Raw genomic sequence first — 19,199 nt, forward strand, 5'->3', positions numbered from 1 at the left:
TAGAAAAATTGTTATTTATGGCTTGTAATCAGCTAAATTTTTCGAATTTCTGTTACATATTAGCCCTGCATAAAGAGCTGTGCATTGAATAAAAGTGAGGTACAATTCTCTCCAATCATATTACCCTCTCTTTGCTGTTAACACACTTCTACTATTCTATACTTTGTTTTGTGTCTGAGAACATCATTCTTGAACTTTGCAAGGCAATGTGTTTTATAGCTATTTAAGCCCCACTTATCTTCTTATTTTCCTTCCAGATTACCAATGGATGCAGTGAGCTTTTAATCCTCTGTTGTAGAGAAAAGTGACAAGTTTAGCTAGCACAAAAAATCTGAAGCCAGTCAATTTCCTCTATGTCTTTGGAACTTGTCACAGGTGATTAGCTCGAAATTTTGGTGAATTTTTATCGTCTCGAACTTTTGACTCCAGAGCTATCTATTAATAGGATATCTGATCTACCTGCTAATACTATGTTTACCAAAAGAATTGAATCTAGTAGAAATTGCTTTTCTGTAAAAAAGAAAAAGTTTACCAACACTGCAAAAAAAAGCTTCATGTGCTTGATTATTGAACACAAGTTTACCAGCAAAATGAGATGATTGTGAAATAGGAAAATGGAATTCAATAAGCTCATTTGGGGAAAAACATGTTTCAGTAAATATAATTTATTGAAATTTAGTGATCATAGTGAAGGGGAGGAAAATGTAGACATGTTGTCTTCAATGAAGGAGTTACAAGTCAGAATGTTGAATTTGTCAAATATTACAAGTCCTTGCCCTGACTCAACCAAACTTGAGCTACACTTACTGAACCTAAAACCAATACTCGACCTGTAATTTGGTTTTGGGAGAAGGATGGGGAAAACCCATTGATTAATTTCATAGGAAGTGAAACAAGCTGATACTTGGCCTTAAGTGCCAATACACACTTTTTTCGGTTTTCTCGAAATACTAAGATGGATAACAGTGACGTTGTTTTCTCTAGATATGGATCTGGATATGAGGTTACTGATAAGGATTGACATACCATAAAGGTATCTCTTTCTTATTTTGATGATGCTTTAGATTTTCATTTCAATTAATGGTTCATATAATAGATTTGTTTAACTCATCAAGTAATATGTATTAAACTAATATTATTGTTAGACATATCCATTTTTTCATTCTTTTTAAAGACAAAATGTTTCTAACATCCCATTCATATCTTTATATATTTTGAAAAGAATGAATGATTCTAATATCTGATCTGGACGTATAGTTGTTTATAAACAAATTAACGTACTTGATCTAATTGGTATATGCTTTCAGTGAATATAGTAGAAATGGAAATTGTATGATCATATCATTTTCATATTATTTTTCCAAATATTTGTCTGTGCAGATCAAAATTCAAGAAGTGCAATAAATTTCACATCATGGCTCAATACCTTATGCTTAATATTTGGTCAGTAGGCTTTGAAGAAAAACATAGCTGAAAACCCATTAGGCTATAGCACTTTGTGCTTGGTGGCATAAGAAGTCTAGACTCAATTTTATTGCAAGTTAACTGCAAGTTAACATCCTCGTTCAATTTCATATGAATAGGCTTGAAAGTAGTATAGAACAGCTTGCTCTGCCGCATTCTGGAGTTTTATCTCTACAGAAGTTCCTGTTGCCATGATAAGGCATTTTTTTGAGAAAAGAGAGTCAACAAGAGATTGAATTCAACTTCATCTAGTCCTCCTTCATTTGCCTCTGTGTTGTAACTTAGAAATCTCCTCCTCCAAGTTCTCCTGAAAATACTGCCAAGTATATCTTGATTCATCTTCTCTAATGACTTCTTCGATGCCTCCTTAGTTTTGCGAAGTAGTAATGACACTCAGTGTAATGGGCAACCGAACTTAGATATCTTGCCTCTGAGCCATAACAGCAATGGACAGTGATCAGATCTAGTTCGAACAAGATGAGTCGAACTGTAATCTTAAAATTGGTCGATCTATTTCCTTGTAGCCAAGGTCCTATCAATATGCTCCAAAACTCGGCCAATCCTTCTATTATTACACCGAGTATATCCAGGCGTAGAAAATTGGACATCCATGGGACCATTGATTTCTATGAATTCTCTAAATTGAATGATTTCGCCATTGAATCTAAAAGGCTTGCCACCCTTGTCTTCTATAGCCCTGCTGTTCTTCCTTGGAAGAACCTCTCAATTAACCGAAGCTATATTGGGTAAAAGAATCATGTAGTAGTCCCAAGATTTAAAAAAAAAAAAAAAAGAATGATTGAAGTCTTCATGTAACCTATTACCACAGATTCAGACAATAACTGAGGTAAATAAAAATCTCAAACTCCATCTGTTTTGTCCAGTGCTAACGACTTGAATCAAAATTTACAAAAGCGCGAATACTTTCAAAAATGGAGTTGACAGCCAGCCCAATCGTGCATCATTCATATTGGAGAGAGGAAGGGGGGAGGGGGGGGGGGGGGGAGAAGCCAAACAAAAGGCTGTTGCTGTTCTATGACTGTAAGTTAATCAGCAACTCGAAGGAAGAAAGTTCAAGATAAGTCCATGGTGTCTATCGGAAGGGAATGACAGGGTTTAGACCTCGATGGGTCTTCGAGCTCCTGACCTATTTACATAATCCATCTAACATACGAAGGAAATCCCTCACTATTACAAGTATCCGGAGAGGATTCACTTCATCCTTACATCCCATGATAGTACTCGGCGATTTATTTGACATGAAGTAGAACTTTATTTTCATCACTCTTCAGCTCTTGGACGATCTCTTCTGCATGGTGCATAAAGGATTACAAGGGGCGGACAAAACTACCACTTATGTCATCATTGGATAGATTTATTTCTACTTAATGTTTCAGCTGATCCATTCCATGGGAGAGACTTGAGACTGCACTAACCAATACATCCAAGTCTATGCTTGCTGTGATCTTGACATCGCAGAGCTCCGTGCTGTGTCCTGAGACAAGGTCCAGAACCTCTTCTCTTTCCGCAGCAGTCGGCTTATTTCTGTCTTGTTTACTTTCCATAGCACTTGCACCTTCTGACCTGATCATCTCTGGAACAACAAAACGCAGTAAAAGTGGCCTTCCATCACTTCCCTTGACAACTGCAAGTTTAGCAGAGCATCAAGTCTGAAAGCTCTCGCACCGCCTCTTGTAGTCCCAACATTAGATATTCCAATAAAGTTTCCATTTACGCTAAAATATAAAAATGAAGTGATCTACATCCACGCATCTCCATAATGACATCTATATGAAACTCTTTTTGCGAAAACATTAATAAAAACAACAGAATCTATACAGCATGGTACAACAAACAAACTAATTTTTGGACAAGTCCATGTGCAACACAAGCGAACCTCAAGGTAGACATTATCATTATTTATTTGGAGATACAAATGAAATCATTCATACGCACATCTACTATGCCTATAAGTTAACATTAAAAATACAACAAAATAGAGGTATAGCCAGAGAGAGAACAAAATGGAAATGAGGTATCATCTGGAATGATATGGCCAGGAAAACTTTGGTTAGGATTCCCTATAAGGATCTGACTCTAAAATCTTTATCACCTCCACCAGCCAACAGTCCCCCATGATATGTAAGAAATTCTAGACTACAAATAAATACAGCATAATACACCAGTTCCCTAGTCGTCAATGGGGTCAATGACTTGAAGCTGTGTAGGCTCCAAGGGCTTCATTTCATCCTTGCAACCTTGGACAAAAATAGCATAGGGTGCACGGATATCACACTGCTCCTGAAATCTTCAAAAACAGTCAGCATTCTCCAAACTAACTATACAATCATGGCAAGTTTCATCTGGACATGACCAAGCTTGAAATTGTCATTGGTGCACTAAACAAAGGATCACCTCCAATCTTGCAGTTCTCATGATCTACTTTCAATGATGCGGGCAACATGAACACCCTGCAAGCGTTACACTGCTCATCTTCCTCTCGGCTGCTACAGCTGCGAACTTCACATCGCCTTTTACCACGATCTGAACCATCACAGGCCAATTCTCTTCTTCTCTTCCTTTTCTTTGACGAACACCATTTCAAGCCATCCAGATAACATTCTTTAGCAAGGTCTAACACATCTCCAGCTTTAGGTATCAATGGATCTCTATGGGGGGGCATAAGCTTGCATGCAACAGTTCTCTCTGGTCCAGGGCTTTCAGTTAGGTGTTCTGTTCCAGGAAGCCCATTGGTGTCTGGTGATTGAATTGGGATTCCTTCATTGCTGAATGAATCCTTATTCTCACGCTCCATACAAGACAACAATGAGCTGACGATATCTTTTCTGTCTTTTATATGATTCCATGTGTTGCCAATCCATTCCTGTGAGGGTCTCAAGCCACCGAGAGTAAAAATAGAGACTTGGTTTTCTCCTGCAATACTCAAACAAGCAATATTCAACATTAGTAAGTATAGCCTAGAGCAGTCCAGGAAAATAATTCTTGCAATTTTTAACTATTCAGACAGCAAAAAAATGTACCAAGTTTAGTGTAATGCTGTAATGAATAAAAGATTTTACCTGGGAAATATACATGGATTTGCCCTTCAGATTGTTTACGAATCACAATACCCTCCCACCAGCCATCATGCAACCATGCATCAACAACAGCCCCAACATCAAAGCTGCGTGACAAGCTGCCTCTCTCTGATGGATTTGGACGAATCATTGGCCTCCCATACATGCGGATACCCAATCTGTCTGGTGCTGCAACCCTGGAAAGCGGAACCCATTCCTGTATAAAAAAAATTACATAAATAAAAATAAAAAAAAAAGGATCAGATATAAGCACATCCACCAAGGCATAAGAGAAGAAACTTACATGTAAAATTTAATATTTACCTCTAAATTGCCATTTTCATCAGCATCTTGGATATCTTGATAGCGGACCTTCACCTTGTCACGGTGCCTTTTGAGAATCACACATTGGAACCAGCATCCCCTTATTCCACTATCTTGTGAAAGCACTTCAACATGGCATCCTGGAGATAGCTGCTGCTGGAGATTTTGCTCAAACAACTCCTTCCTGAGGAAACCAGGAGAAGACATGGTGCCTGTTATATGTCTTTCTGCTTTACTGCTGGCACCCAATTTTTTTTCCTTGTTCATATCCCTAGTAACCGTTCCAGCAAAGTCAATATCCCCACTACTCAACCTGTGTTTCTTCTTAAGTCCACTTTGGGGAACATGGTGATTTCGCTCTCCATCCAAACTAGAGGCACCACAGGTTATTTTCAATCTCAATTTCCGTGAAGATGAGAACATGGACCTAAGTAGTTCCTGGCTCCAGTATCCCTGGACCTGAGTTATGTCAAAAGGTTTGACATCATCATTGTCAATCTGCCTATGACACAGGTAAGGTTCCCAATTGCTATGCCTTGCCTCATTCTGAAACTTCTCAAAATGCTGAGCACTGAGGACGGCAGCTAATCCATCAATGCATTCAACACTGAAATCTTGAAGACAGAGAGAAAAGAAAATCTCTCTGTCATTAACATCGGAAGGCAAAAGAATACCAACCTCATCAGCTCTGTGAAACCATCGTACCACAACCATATTGTTGGCTCTTAAGTCCTCATACAGATCTTCCACATATGCCACAAGTGTCTTATTCTCTTCAGTCATGACATGGACAAAGTCATGAACCTAGGCAGGCATATGGCACACATTAAACCAATGCAAAAATAATAACAAGAATGAAGTCGTTGCAAATTAAATACATACAGAGATCGTAATTCCATTCCAGCTGAAAGATGGGTAGTGTTTGCGTCTTTTCCTGCAAATCCACGCAGAACCTAACCATGAAAATTCTTTAGAATGATGTCCCATTTTCCCTGATGAAAGACCCTGAACAGACAAAGGGAAGCAATAGAAAAGAAAGATAATAATAAATGAAACTGCTTCTAGGTTCACTTGCCTCACAACATAATGATAATTCACACAATTAGAGGAAAATACAACCAATATAGTTTCTCTACCTTGGAAGTTGGGATATATGTAGGTTCAGCATCTTCATCATCTGAAAATCTATCCACCATAGGAGACAATCCATAAGATACTGAATCTGCAAAAGAACAGACATTTTGTTGAATTGTAAAATCTTCATAAAAAAAAAAAAAGAAACTCGAAATTCAACTATAATTCTCAACCTTCAGACAACCATCCCAGTTCATGGGAGACCTTAAAAAGAATAAAAACAAGAGAACCTACAAGAAACTACATAACGATTATAAAATCAAGTTTTCAAACGGATGGGAAAACAGGAATGTTGGAACCCTCAAACTTGAAGTTGCAGTAAAGAAACACTATGCCAAAATTGACATAATGTGAAGTTGAACAAAAGACACAGAAAAATAAAATAATAATACTGGCGATAACAACCTCATGCTGTAATACAAATTGTACTGTAAATTGCAAGAATTGGATCCAACAAAAGCATAAAATACCATTACAAATTACTGATCTTCTTTCCTAAAGGTAACCTTGGTCAAATATTAAAATTACACAGGCATAGAAAATGGCTAACTTGAGTTCAAAAGGTGAATGTTTATAAATAACAATTTGAGAAAGAACAAATGTCTGCAACACTACATTGATAAATTTCTAAAGCAGATTCCCTTGCAGAAAGTACAATATCGACCATATTACTATCATCTTAGAAAGAAATGAAATCTCAAGCAGGTCTTGAAACCACAAGGGCACGACCTTCAGCATGCTATCTGTTCTTGACTCGCGAAGGGTTCCACACCCACTCGAACTGGCACTGAGTCACAAGTCTCTGTAATATTTGCTGGCACTATTTCATTGGATCAGATAACAAGGCTCTCAAGCAAAGCAACACAAGGAATGCAGTCTTCGAGATCCATAATGTACAAGAAATATTTCAAAGTCAAGTTAAATTTGCAGATGCCTAAGCAATGAAAAAAACATTCAAAAAGATAACTGTAATGAGGCTAGCCAAGCTGAGGGAGAGATCTATGTGGTGAAGGATCTGCCAAGATCAAAGAACTATTAACAAAAACAATGAGACCAATGAAAGAAAACTATGTAGGATAACTGATGATTCGGATGCATACAGACATGTAGTCACATTAAACAGTACAAGGATCAAATGATAAGATAGAAATAACAACTTGAGCTAAAGGCGTAGATGACACAATATCCACCAACTGGGCAAAATAATTTTCAAATCTAAGAGACGGAAAAAACAGCAAATTTTAAGGGGAATAACTTGATCGTGGACTATATACATACTACACTAAAATAAAAAAATAAAAAATAAAAAATAAAACTCTTGATCTTTCATAACAAACTCTGGTAACCCCAAAAAAAAAAAAAAAATACTGAAAACAAAACTCTTAAATTAAAGCCATCATCAATATAAACAAGATTAAATAATCATTGGCATAACTTCAAAGTTTAAAAAAGAAGGGAAGCAGAGAGCAGCATAGCAAGAATTTTTTTTTTATTTAAAGATCCAGAAACAAAAAATAAAACAGAACAAACTTTCATACATTTTAGAACACGAGATAATTTATCCAAAGGAAGCTCAAAATAATGTCTAAGGGTTGAGGAGAGAGAAAGGGACAGCAATGAGGAAAATTACCTAAAATTAGAATATTTAACACTTCACAGGAGTTACAAATCGAACAAAGTTCAGGAGTAAAATTTTAAATAAAACATATATTGAAAAGTTATCAATATATCATGGTTTTCAGGATTTAAACATGATAGAATGAAGACTCCTGGAAACAAAATATTTTCAGAACAAATAGAAACGCCCCAACATAAACCAACACAAAGAAGACTACATGGATGAGCAAGCAAAATAAATGAATGAATAAATAAAAGAAAAGACAAAATCAAAAGTACACAAAAAGGATTATCTTTCAAGAACTAGTGGGTTCATAACCGTAGCCCAGACAGAGCAAATTTTACATTTTCTTTCGAGGATTTCCAGTGGCAAAAAAATAGAAGGCAAAAGGGATATCTCCTTGTTCTTCCACAATGAGATAACCCAAATCAAGGAGCAAACATCCCAGAAAGCTAAAGGTGTCGATAGATCCGAAGGAAATACAAGGATGCTGAAGCCAACGAAGAAATTCAAACAAGAAAATAGCAAAAGAAAAGTCACGTTTCCAATTATTTTGCAGGTTCTCTAGATCTACCTCCTCTTAACTTCGACAAAAAGAAGCAATCAGAACCAGCTACAGCCCAAATCCATAACATATCTCTCCTTGTTCTGTTGCATATATAGATTGTTTCTATGAGAGAAATTGAAGGTGACAAAGGAAACTCCATATTCCTCAAATCCATCTATTGAAACGAATCAAACAACCGACCCTTGAATAAAGCCGATCAAAAAATGGAACAGATCTATACGGAATCCAAGATTTCAATAAGAATCAAGTATGAATCATCAGAAAAAAAAACAACTTTTCAGATTATTTTACAGTTTATCTTCTGGGATATCCTATGATAAGCGAAGAAAGGCAATCTATGACAAGTCACAGCCTTCGCCCATCAATCCGTTTTCCTTCAATGATTTTTTATATATTAAAATAAAAAAACAACAAGAGAAATCCCCAAAACCTTGCACCCCGACACCTCCACTCATCAATCTAACCAAAGAAAGGAGCCACCTTTCCCAAAACCCATCAAGGAAACAACAGATCCATACAAAATCCCAAGCTACAGAATCCCATCCCCAAAATACACCAAAAAATTCCACCTTTCCAATTCTTTCACGCTTTTCCAAGCTTTATTTCTTCTCAATTACAATTCCGGAAAAAAGAAAAAAGGCATCTTTTTTATTCTTTCACGATTTTACAAGCCTTATCTCTTCTCAAATTCTAGAATTTACTGGGGAACAGACGAGCCGAAATACCTGAGACGAGGGAAGAGAGCCAATCGACGACCTCCCTCCGGGTCCGCCACCTAAGGGAGAGCCCAGAGGACGACGACGGCGAGCAGCCGGAGGACGAGGAGGCGGCGGCCAGGAGGTGGTGGTCCGGCCGCAGCGCGAGAAGCGATCTGAGGAACTGCCCGGGAACGGCGTAGGACATGTGGCGCACGCTCTTCTCCCGCCCCACCACCGCCAGATCCATCCCGCCGGCGGCGTCCTGGAGGTAGTAGTGCACCACCCTCCTCCCCTTGTCGTTCGACACCACCTCCTCCTCCCACCCCACGAACACCTTCCCCATTTCCTCCATATCCAAACCCTTTCTCCTCCACCGCCTGCAAGAAGGGGACGATTTGTTCCGACATTATGTAAATAAATAGGTGAAGAGGAAGGGGCGAAGCGATTTGGGTTGGGGAAGAAATCGACGGCGGGGATTTCGTCCGCGACGTTAAATCCGGCGAAACCGCCTCGAAGAGACCGGGATTCTCAAGAAAAGGAAATGGACTGTGGAGACGTTATTGCCCCCAATAATTCTTTTTATTTTCGTCATTGCCATCAGGGGATCGGATGCATTGATATGAACCCGAACAGCGAGGATAGGGGGGAGAGGACGCGACACGCGTCCGGGTTTGTGGTGAGGAAAACAGCGGCATTGCGCGTTGATTACGTCAAAAGCGCGTGGGTGGGGGGGGGTGGGGTTTGGAAGCTTTCGCGTGTCAGAATCTGCTGCGATGGCCTATCCGTTCTTCTATGCGGATCACCTGATCCGCTTTCGCATATTTTTGTGCATTCTGCGGTTTAGGTCTGCTTGGCTCAATTGAAGGTTTGGAAGCACAAGTGCCATCTCAGGGCCAACCAAATTCCTCCCAAACTATCCAACACAATTGATCTTGTTAACACAATAAGAAAACTCAGACTTGGACTTCTTATTGTTAATTTTTATTTTAAAATTATTTTTTTATTGATTTATATGAAAATAATATCTTATTATATATATATATATATATAAAATAATATTTTATGAAGAAATATTGGAGTGTTGGCAATTCAGTTTTTCAAATAAATTTTATTGTGCCATCTGAAAAGAACATCTTTTCATATTAAATTATTTTATTAATGTGTGATATTATTATATTTTTATAATTAAAATCTATTTATATAGATAGTTGAGAATATAAAATAATCTTAAAATTTTGAATGAATATTATTTTATTATTTAGATATAAATTTTTTATCAATTTGATCAAATCTAAAAAAAATTATTTTCATATATTCGACTTCACGCAATGCGTGGATCTTTGACTAATAGTAATTTTAAAGGAAAGCAACTATAAAATAGAGAAATTATTATATCCACGTGCATGGTCACACTGATGCACGCCACTAATTGCCATGGTGTATTATAATGGGTTAATTACTGGGACGAGCATATAATGAATGAAATCCATGCTCATGTATTTTGATGATTAATGGTATACACATGTATGGCCATGTATATGGTACATGCAATAATGTTTTCATGAAATGTTCACAGCAAATTTATACCATAATCTTTATCCGCTGTCTTGATTGTTACAGCTGAAGTTCTTTCTCTTCCTAAGGGTTATCCTAATCTTTCTTACTTGTTAGGGCTCCCATTCAAACCTACTTCAACTTCACTTGAATAATAAAATGGAAAACAACGATTGGACCTCACGGAACCTTTAAAAAATTAAATTTAGATGATAGCTTTGGGGTTGGACCTACAAGGTTGACTTTAGTCATAGTTTCAAGTTCCATGGTGCTTAGTTTGATTAGATTTAGAATTGCTTTTGTGCAAACGTCATTCTAATAAGTTGACCCAACCGCCCACCCATCCACGCCCCCAAAAACACCCCCCTTCCAAACTCTAGTGACTTGTCTACGAATTGATTGATCCGGATAACATTCCAGCTGGTTCAATTACAACTCCACAAAATTGACTATAAGGTACAAAATTATATTTGCATCTATTTGAAAATTAGCTACTCCTGATCTCCTATATCTCCATCCCCAATTCCGCTGGGACTCCTCCCTCCAAGGCTATAAATCAAAATTAAGTTTTCATCGGACCTTTTTATACTTAAAACTTCATCACCCGACAACCATTTGAGCCCCTCTCTCTATTTGCCATTCATGAGAGGTTGTTTGTCATTTGCAAATTTTTATTATTAGAAAACTTGAACTTGTCGGAATCTCTTGGAACCTATTGTCCATTATTTTCAGCAAGATATTTATTTCTTCGATGCGTTTTACCCTAAAGCTACTCTCTTTTATTTTTATATTATAGCTTTAATGCTATTTGACGTTCTTTCATTGATTTACATGTCCATACCTATTGAAATAATCTATGTGGAGCCTAAAATTTTCGGTTATATGTGTCTAGTAATTAATAGTGGTGATCATTTTATTGTTTGTATGGTTATCTATGCAAGGGTAATCTTGGTAAATTTTTTTTTTTTTTTTGGATATTTATCCTCACATTCGGCAAAACACTACTTTCTTTTCCTCAAAATATATCTAAATAAAAACAATAAATTCATATTCCTTACGTAGAGGGAGGAACGGAAAGTTTGTGTTAAGCATACGGTTGAATTCCCCAAGGTACACCCCGTTGGTGCACCGAGCAAGTATAGCAACTTCGGGCCCACTCTATAAAGCCTATATATCCCCAAAAATTTCAATTCCCTTTCTAAAATAGGCCAAAACTTGACTTAAATTACACCTCATTCTTAGGAAATCTATCATCTATCATTTCCCTAGACCCCTAATATTAATGTTCTGGGGTAAGAGGAATTATTATTTACATTTTTTTTTTTTTTTTTGCATCATGAGGCCGTGCATGCAGCTGATAATACTTGTTATTTCTTATTATCCAAAAAAAATATTTATTGATTTGTTTAAATCTCATTCATCATGCCCATACTTGAATGCATCATCGTAAAAATCAATGCCCGTGATTGGTTGCATGCACCGCTGCGTCATCGCATGCAATATAAATAATAATTTTTTTGAGGGGCAGAGCCGCTTTCGTTTTCCCGGAGATAAGGCATAAAAGTACTTCCAAATCACCCATTCTCATAAAATTTTGATTTATTTCTTTGATTAATGCACTGCAATCCGGAGGTGGCATGACGTGGAGGATGACGTATTATGGTCGGAAGGTAGCCACAAGACTTCAAAGAAGATAACTATAACAGCTGGAGACAGCTAAGCCAGCATCTAATGTTGGACCATAACTAATCTTGAACAATTAATCTTCACCTCGGAAATAAAAGGCAGGGAGATGTAATAAACGGTGAAGGGAGAGGAATCTACCCGAGGTTTGCTTTGACTCGTTCCATTGTTTCTTTTCCTTTTTCTCTGAGAGGATAAGCACAGCATTATCCACTTGATGCCAATGCTCTCCCTTGCTTTCCCTTCCCCAGCTGGGGCCCATACCCCTCCAATTATTGCTACTCCATTTGTGTGTATTTTATGTGGCTAATCTAACTTTCAAAAAAATAACTCATGATTACCCAAAAAAAATTTAACTAATAATGATGAAAATAAAAAAAAAAAAAAAAACTTAAAACCATTAAATTTGATCATCCCATGGTTCATTGGTTCTATAATATTATTATAATTGGCACTTTATGAAATTATTGCCGATAATAATAACGGTCATGCTCAGTTATTATTTTTTTATCTATTTGAATTAAAATTATTTGAGCATTAAGTAACATTACAATGATGGATATTAATTTTTTATTTATTATTATAAAATAAAATAACAATCAAGACCGTATCATTTGTATAAAAAATATTTTTTTCAATTGATGTAAAGATCTTGATATTAAAATATACTATTTTATTTCAAAGAATATTGAAAATATTAAATAATAGTCATCATTCTCATCATACAATGGCTGTTATAAAAAAATCATATAATTACTGTTATTTAAAATATAAATAGAGTAGTTATGATGGCCATGATAGTGTTATCATAGCAATTAGTTTTTCAACCTTAATTGTGTCACTCCCCTTATTGAGCATCTACTTTTGGATATCAGGTTGAGGGAAAAGTCACAAACCCAATGGTTGTTTTAAAGGTCATTCATGGTAACACCAAGACAAATCTCTTTTGTCTTCATTTTATCCTAAAGAGTTTTTTAAGAGCTAAAAAAAAAAGTGCTTTCAAACGCTTCAACAATTTTGCCAAATAGGACTTAGTGGACCGGTGCGGATATAAACCAAGCATAAACTACATCCAACACAACCTCATTTCGGATTTACAATTCGGATGCAAGCCCCACCCTAGAGGTGTGTTCTTTTCTAATGTTACATATATGCCTAGTCTAAATTTAATTGGTTATAGTGTAATTATTCAAATTAATCATAAACCCAAAGGAGTTTGTCCAAGCATGCCTTCGCTTAAACTTGCAGGATTAGTTTGGAACCTTTCCTTAAACTTACAGGATTAGTTCGGAGCCTTAACTTAAACTTGCAGGCTGGTATACTAGAATATCTCAGTTGAAATCAGGCAGTAGGGTTCAGAATTGGTTGAGCAGATCCAACGATCTGATTACTCTCACTGTACAGTGTACAGCATTATCATGCGATGGACACGAGAATGACAAACAAATTAGAATAGAGGTTGGCACAGCAAAAGGGAATTGTCTATTGTGTGATATGAGGGTCACTTAGGTTTTTTTTTTTTTTTTTTTTTTTTTTGGGGCGAGGGCTTGGACACGGCACCATTTATTGCTGTCAAAGATCACTAGATTTTGGACTGAAAATGCTTTCATGCAAGTGACAGATCCATGGGCCCACGCATGTTTGTTGATTTTTCTTGAACGCCATCCCATCCACGATGGATGGGTTGATTTCAAGGCGAGATCGATGAAAAGCTCGAATGACATATGCATGTGGTTGCGCTTGCTAATTGTTGCAGGTGGTCTGAACCAATAGTCGAAACCTGCTCCCTCTCTCCTTTTTTTTTTTTTCTTTTTCTTTTTTTTTTTCTTTTTCTCTTGAAACAGTTGCTTTGTAAGGCTTCTGACTGATACGGATGGGATCCGATCGAATTGAAAAAAATATTTTATTTAATCAAATTTAATTAGATTAAAAAAATTTAATTTACTGTCGATTATTTATCATATATAAATTATTTGAAACTGAAATAAATAATTTATAGCGAGTTCGGATGGATTATATCGATTTGGACTTTAATATTGATTCAATATTAATTTTAAATTTAATATTGACTCATTTAAATTTATTTATATTTTTTAAAATTTAATATAAAAAATTAAATTTTATAAAATTTAAATTTTAAATTTATTTTTAAATCTGTATAAAATAAAATAGAAAAAAATTTTACTCATCTGAAATCAACTACATCTGAAAGTTTTCATTTTAAAATTATCTCAAATTAATATATTTTTATTAATAATTAAATATTAATATTTTTATAAATATAAACGAATGATACAATATTTTTTAGAATGAAATGTTGAAACCTAAACGATATCATCCAAAAATAAAAATAAACTTGTGAAATACTACATCGATTGGATTCGATTTCACACAGATTAAAAATATAAAAATTAAATTTAATCATAAATAATTAAATTTTTATAAATTTTAATTTAATTTTATTTAATTTATATTTTTTAATCGATCGAAATTGATATTTATTAAATTAGATTGGATAATTTTTTTAAAATTTTGATTATTTGCTCAGTTCAATTCAGTAAATATATTTTAAATTAAATATTTTATAACTTCTGATGCAGTGGTACTAATGTCTTCCACAATACAGGCATGCTGTAATGGTCCATAGAGTGCCATCCAATCAATTGTACTATTTATTGTCCCTTTTGTAGATGGGGTGAGTCTTACTGCGAGCATCCGAACATCTACTGGCAGTGGAAAATTGGTACCTTTATGCTCTGCCTCTTCTGTAATTCGAGAAATAACTATCCTGGAATCTCCTTTCAGAACAACGTTATTAGCCGTGCATGTCTATTGATTTTTCTTGAACAATGTGCCATCCAGGATAGATGGGATTATTTACAAAAGAGAATAACGGTGGATCCATGTAATGCCTGAATAAAATATATATTATATCAGATTTCCGACTTGACCTCCAATGACCTACGCTGGAGCTAACTCCAACCGAAATTTATTTTGCAAAGATGCTATTTTGATGATCTCCAATCCACTTCAATTATTTTTGATCATGTTGGAATATATCGATTGACCCCCATACACCGACTTACTCTCAGATCGATCTGATCGACGATCGATGGATAACTCCGATCGATGCCCGACTCTACCGACCGCACTGATCGACGACTGCCGATAGTAGCTGCCGATATTATTCGACTGAAGGAGTGTCGGCCGGACAGACCCATTCTGTTCCCAACCAGTCGAGTTGTGGAGTCCAAATCACCGACTCACTGTCGGGGGCGGCAGCTGACGTCCGACCTCAGCGAGGCATTAAACCGGCCGACGGTATCCCTGGATCTTCACTCGACATCCCTGGGTTTTCACCCGACATTCCACAACTAGACGCCGACGTACAGTCGGTCGGCTCCTCCAAACGCCGTACGACTACTGAAGGCCGTCCGTCCTGACATAGGCGTGCGGCATAGCCGCCCTAGGACGTCGTCCTATCCTAGACAGGAGTCAACCCTAGTGATTTGACTGCCCCACGGTGATTTGACAACCCCACGGCAACTCTGACAGTCTTCGGCGATCTGACAACTCTCCCATTATCTGCGCCATTAATGACGGCGCCATGCCGCGCTCTACTATAAACGGGGAAGGCAACAGTGCTGGAGAGGTCCCTTCGAAACCCTTGAGCTTACTCTCCCTCTCTCTCTCTCTCGCTGAGCTCCTTGATTCTTTTATACTGTTGCCTAGTCTCCTCTCTGACTTGACTGTCGGAGGGTCTCCACCGGAGGCATCTCCGGTCAGTGTGGACTTTTCCTTGCAGGTACTCGTTCCCGGTGACCAGGCGACGAGGGGATTGACCGCAACAGGTTTGGCGCGCCAAGTAGGGGGGATCACGACCTCCACATAACTCGAAACATCCTTTCGAAATGACAAGAACCAGAGCTCAGCGATCGAGGGCTACCGGGTCGGCGAAGCGCTCTTCCCGTCGGGAAGAGGCCCCTCCTCCACCTTCCATGGCAGAGCCCAGCTCTCCGCATCCGGTGGTAACTACGGAGGCGCAAATCGCGGCAATCGTGCGGCAAATGACCATTCTGACGGACGTAGTCAAAAGCCTCCAACAGCAACCGACTCAGTTGCCGCAACCACCGGCGAAACAACCGACGGCGCACCCTATGCCGTCCAGAAGCAGCCGCCGATGCCTGCGTCAGCTCCCGTCTCCTCCTCAAGAGCATCCACCTCAGCACTCCCATCGAGAAGGAGCGAGGCGGCCACGGCGTGACCCTCACCGATCTCGGCGTCCCTCTCCTTCCCAGCTGGAGCGGGCAAGGAAGGGGAAGCGGCCGAGGACACCGTCCGCCTCATCCTCACATTCTTCGAGAGGTTCGACTCCTGGGGTTTCTCAACACCGACGGTTGGACGACTACGAACGCAGGTTCGAAGAAATCGACCTTCGGCTCGCTCAACTCCAGGTGGATGGCCAAAAGTCTTCGAACGACGTCGACTTCCGGACCACCCAACCTCTCTCCCGACTCATCCTCGACGAGCCGATCTCTAGTCAGTTCAAGATGCCTCACGTGGAGCCTTACGACGGCTCCACCGACCCAATTGACCATCTGGAGAGCTACAAGGCTCTCATGACGATCCAAGGAGCAACCGATGTCCTTCTCTGCATCGGCTTCCCCACCACGCTTCGCAAAGCCGTCAGGGCTTGGTACTCCGACCTTCGCTCCGAGAGTATCCACTCCTTCGAGCAGCTCGAGCATTCTTTCATGGCCCATTTCAGCACCAACCGGAAGCCGCCGCGAACCTCAGACAGTCTTTTCTCCCTCAAGCAGGGAGAAAATGAGACTCTACGACACTTTGTGGCCCGGTTCAATGCGGCCACACTTAAGATCCGGGATCTCAACGAAGACATGGCTATCTCAGCCATGAAGAGGAGACTAAAGGGGTCTCGATTCACCTATTCCTTGGACAAGATCCTCCCCCGGACGTATGCCGAATTGCTGGAGCGCGCGTACAAATATATGTGCGCGGACGAAGGAGCTTTCGACCGGCACCTGACCGAGGGCACGGGTCAGAAGGAAAAGCGGAAGAAAAATCGAGCTCCTGCTGAACCCAACGAGCCCCACCGATAGACGGGTCTCATCCCGACAACGGAGTCTGAGACCGACGCATCGCAGGTATGACTCCTATACCCCTCTTCCCGCTCCTTGTGTGCAGATCCTGATAGAGATCGAAAGAGCGAAGAATCTACGACGGCCTCGGCCTCTGAAGGCAAAAGGCCCCGACCAACACGACTCGATCATCGATCATCGAATCAACGGCTCGATCACCGATCGCCGAACCGACGGCCTCAGCCTTTGAAGGCAAAAGGCCTCGACCAACACGGCTCGATTGTCAATCGCCGAATCAATGGCTCAATCACCGATCGTCGATGGCCGAACCAACGGCTCGATCACCGACTAACACGGCTCGATCGTCGATCGTCGAATCAACGGCTCGATCACCGATCGCCGAACCGACGGCCTCGGCCTCTGAAGGCAAAAGGCCCCGACCAACACGGCTCGATCGTCGATCGCCGAATCAACGGCTCGATCACCGATCGCCGAACCGACGGCCTCGGCCTCTGAAGGCAAAAGGCCCCGACCAACATGGCTCGATCGTCGATCGCCGAATCAACGGCTTGATCACCGATCGCCGAACCAACGGCCTCGGCCTCTGAAGGCAAAAGGCCCCGACCAACACGGCTCGATCGCCGATCGTCGAATCAACGGCTCGATCACCGATCGCCGAACCGACGGCCTCGGCCTCTGAAGGCAAAAGGCTCCGACCAACATGGCTCAATCGTCGATCATCGAATCAATGGCTCGATCATCGATCGTCGATCGCCGAACCAACGACTCGATCGCCGACCAACACGGGTCGATCGTCGATCGCTAAATCAACGGCTCGATCATCGATCGTCGAACCGACGGCCTCGACCTCTGAAGGCAAAAGGCCCCGACCAACATGGCTCGATCGTCGATCGCCGAATCAATGGCTCGTCACCGAACCAACGGCTCGATTGCCGACCAACACGGCTCGATCGTCGATCGCCGAATCAACGGCTCAATCATCGATCGTCGAATCGACGGCCTCGGCCTCTGAAGGCAAAAGGCCCCGACCAACATGGCTCGATCGCCGATCATCGAATCAACGGCTCGATCACAATCATCGAACCGACGGCCTCGGCCTCTGAAGGCAAAAGGTCCCGACCAACACAGCTCGATCGTCGATCACTGAATCAACGGCTCGATCACCGATCGTCGAACCAACAGCCTCGGCCTCTGAAGGCAAAAAGCCCCGACCAACACAGCTCGATCGCCGATTGCCGAATCAACGGCTCGATCACCGATCGCCGAACCGACGGCCTCGACCTCTGAAGGCAAAAGGCCCCGACCAACACGGCTCGATCGTCGATCGCCGAATCAACGGCTCGATCACAGATCGCCGAACCGACGGCCTCGGCCTCTGAAGGCAAAAAGGCTCGACCAACATGGCTCGATCGTCGATCGTCGAATCAATGGCTCAATCACCGATCGTCGAACCGACGGCCTCGACCTCTGAAGGCAAAAAGGCCTCGACCAACGTGGCTCGATCGTCGAATCTACGGCTCGATCATCGATCGCCGAATTTACGCCGCGACGTACCCGCCCCACCAAGGTCTAGGCAACGGGTATTCGACTTGCGACATGCCGACCCCGGTCACGATCGATCGAAGGATATTCGGCTTACCACCGTCTATCATACGACTCGAATGCTACGGTCATGATCGATCGAAGGATATTCGGCTTGCCACCGTTTATCATACGTCCGACATGCACACCCGACCCAGGGGCCGGACAATGGATATTCGACTTGCCATCATTATCCTATCCAAATACGTCAGACGCTACTCGACTATCAGACTCTGCGGAATGATCGTGTCGACGAGCAATGTTCAGAGGTTAGCCGACCTCCGACCTGACATGCATGCTCGACCTGCAGTCGGGACGACCGACATCGGATCGTTCGTTGATGCGATCGTCAGAGTCGGGGCAAGACATGACGGAAAA

The 19,199-nt window shown here is 40.4% G+C and overlaps 1 protein-coding gene across 2 annotated transcripts; it reads right to left on the reverse strand.

The window, feature by feature from the left end:
* Positions 1 to 3,345: 3,345 nt before the first annotated feature.
* Positions 3,346 to 9,275, reverse strand: LOC105053217 (uncharacterized). 2 transcript variants are annotated; one of them, XM_010934308.4, is made up of 6 exons: positions 8,911 to 9,275; positions 6,002 to 6,087; positions 5,748 to 5,870; positions 4,866 to 5,669; positions 4,545 to 4,758; positions 3,346 to 4,398 (listed from the first exon to the last, which is right to left on the reverse strand). In XM_010934308.4, exons 1-6 carry the CDS (start codon positions 9,233 to 9,235, stop codon positions 3,824 to 3,826), a joined length of 2,127 nt encoding a protein of 708 aa, XP_010932610.2. In that variant the 5' UTR covers positions 9,236 to 9,275; the 3' UTR covers positions 3,346 to 3,823. The 2 variants fall into 2 exon arrangements, with proteins under 2 accessions (XP_010932610.2, XP_073100166.1); XM_073244065.1 differs by lacking the exon at positions 8,911 to 9,275 and adding an exon at positions 6,729 to 6,781.
* Between the last annotated feature and the right edge of the window lie 9,924 nt (positions 9,276 to 19,199).

This window comes from Elaeis guineensis, chromosome 10 (assembly GCF_000442705.2).
Source record: "Elaeis guineensis isolate ETL-2024a chromosome 10, EG11, whole genome shotgun sequence".
Taxonomy (NCBI): domain Eukaryota; kingdom Viridiplantae; phylum Streptophyta; class Magnoliopsida; order Arecales; family Arecaceae; genus Elaeis; species Elaeis guineensis.

Excerpts from the sequence above, each read along its gene's own strand:
- LOC105053217 (XM_010934308.4), bottom strand. The coding sequence starts at position 9,235 with ATGGAGGAAATGGGGAAGGTGTTCGTGGGGTGGGAGGAGGAGGTGGTG. Across the intron at positions 6,088-8,910 it reads GCTCTCTTCCCTCGTCTCAG|ATTCAGTATCTTATGGATTG; the intron begins GTATTTCGGCTC and ends GTTCTTTTGCAG. Across the intron at positions 4,759-4,865 it reads ATGAAAATGGCAATTTAGAG|GAATGGGTTCCGCTTTCCAG; the intron begins GTAAATATTAAA and ends TTTTTTATACAG.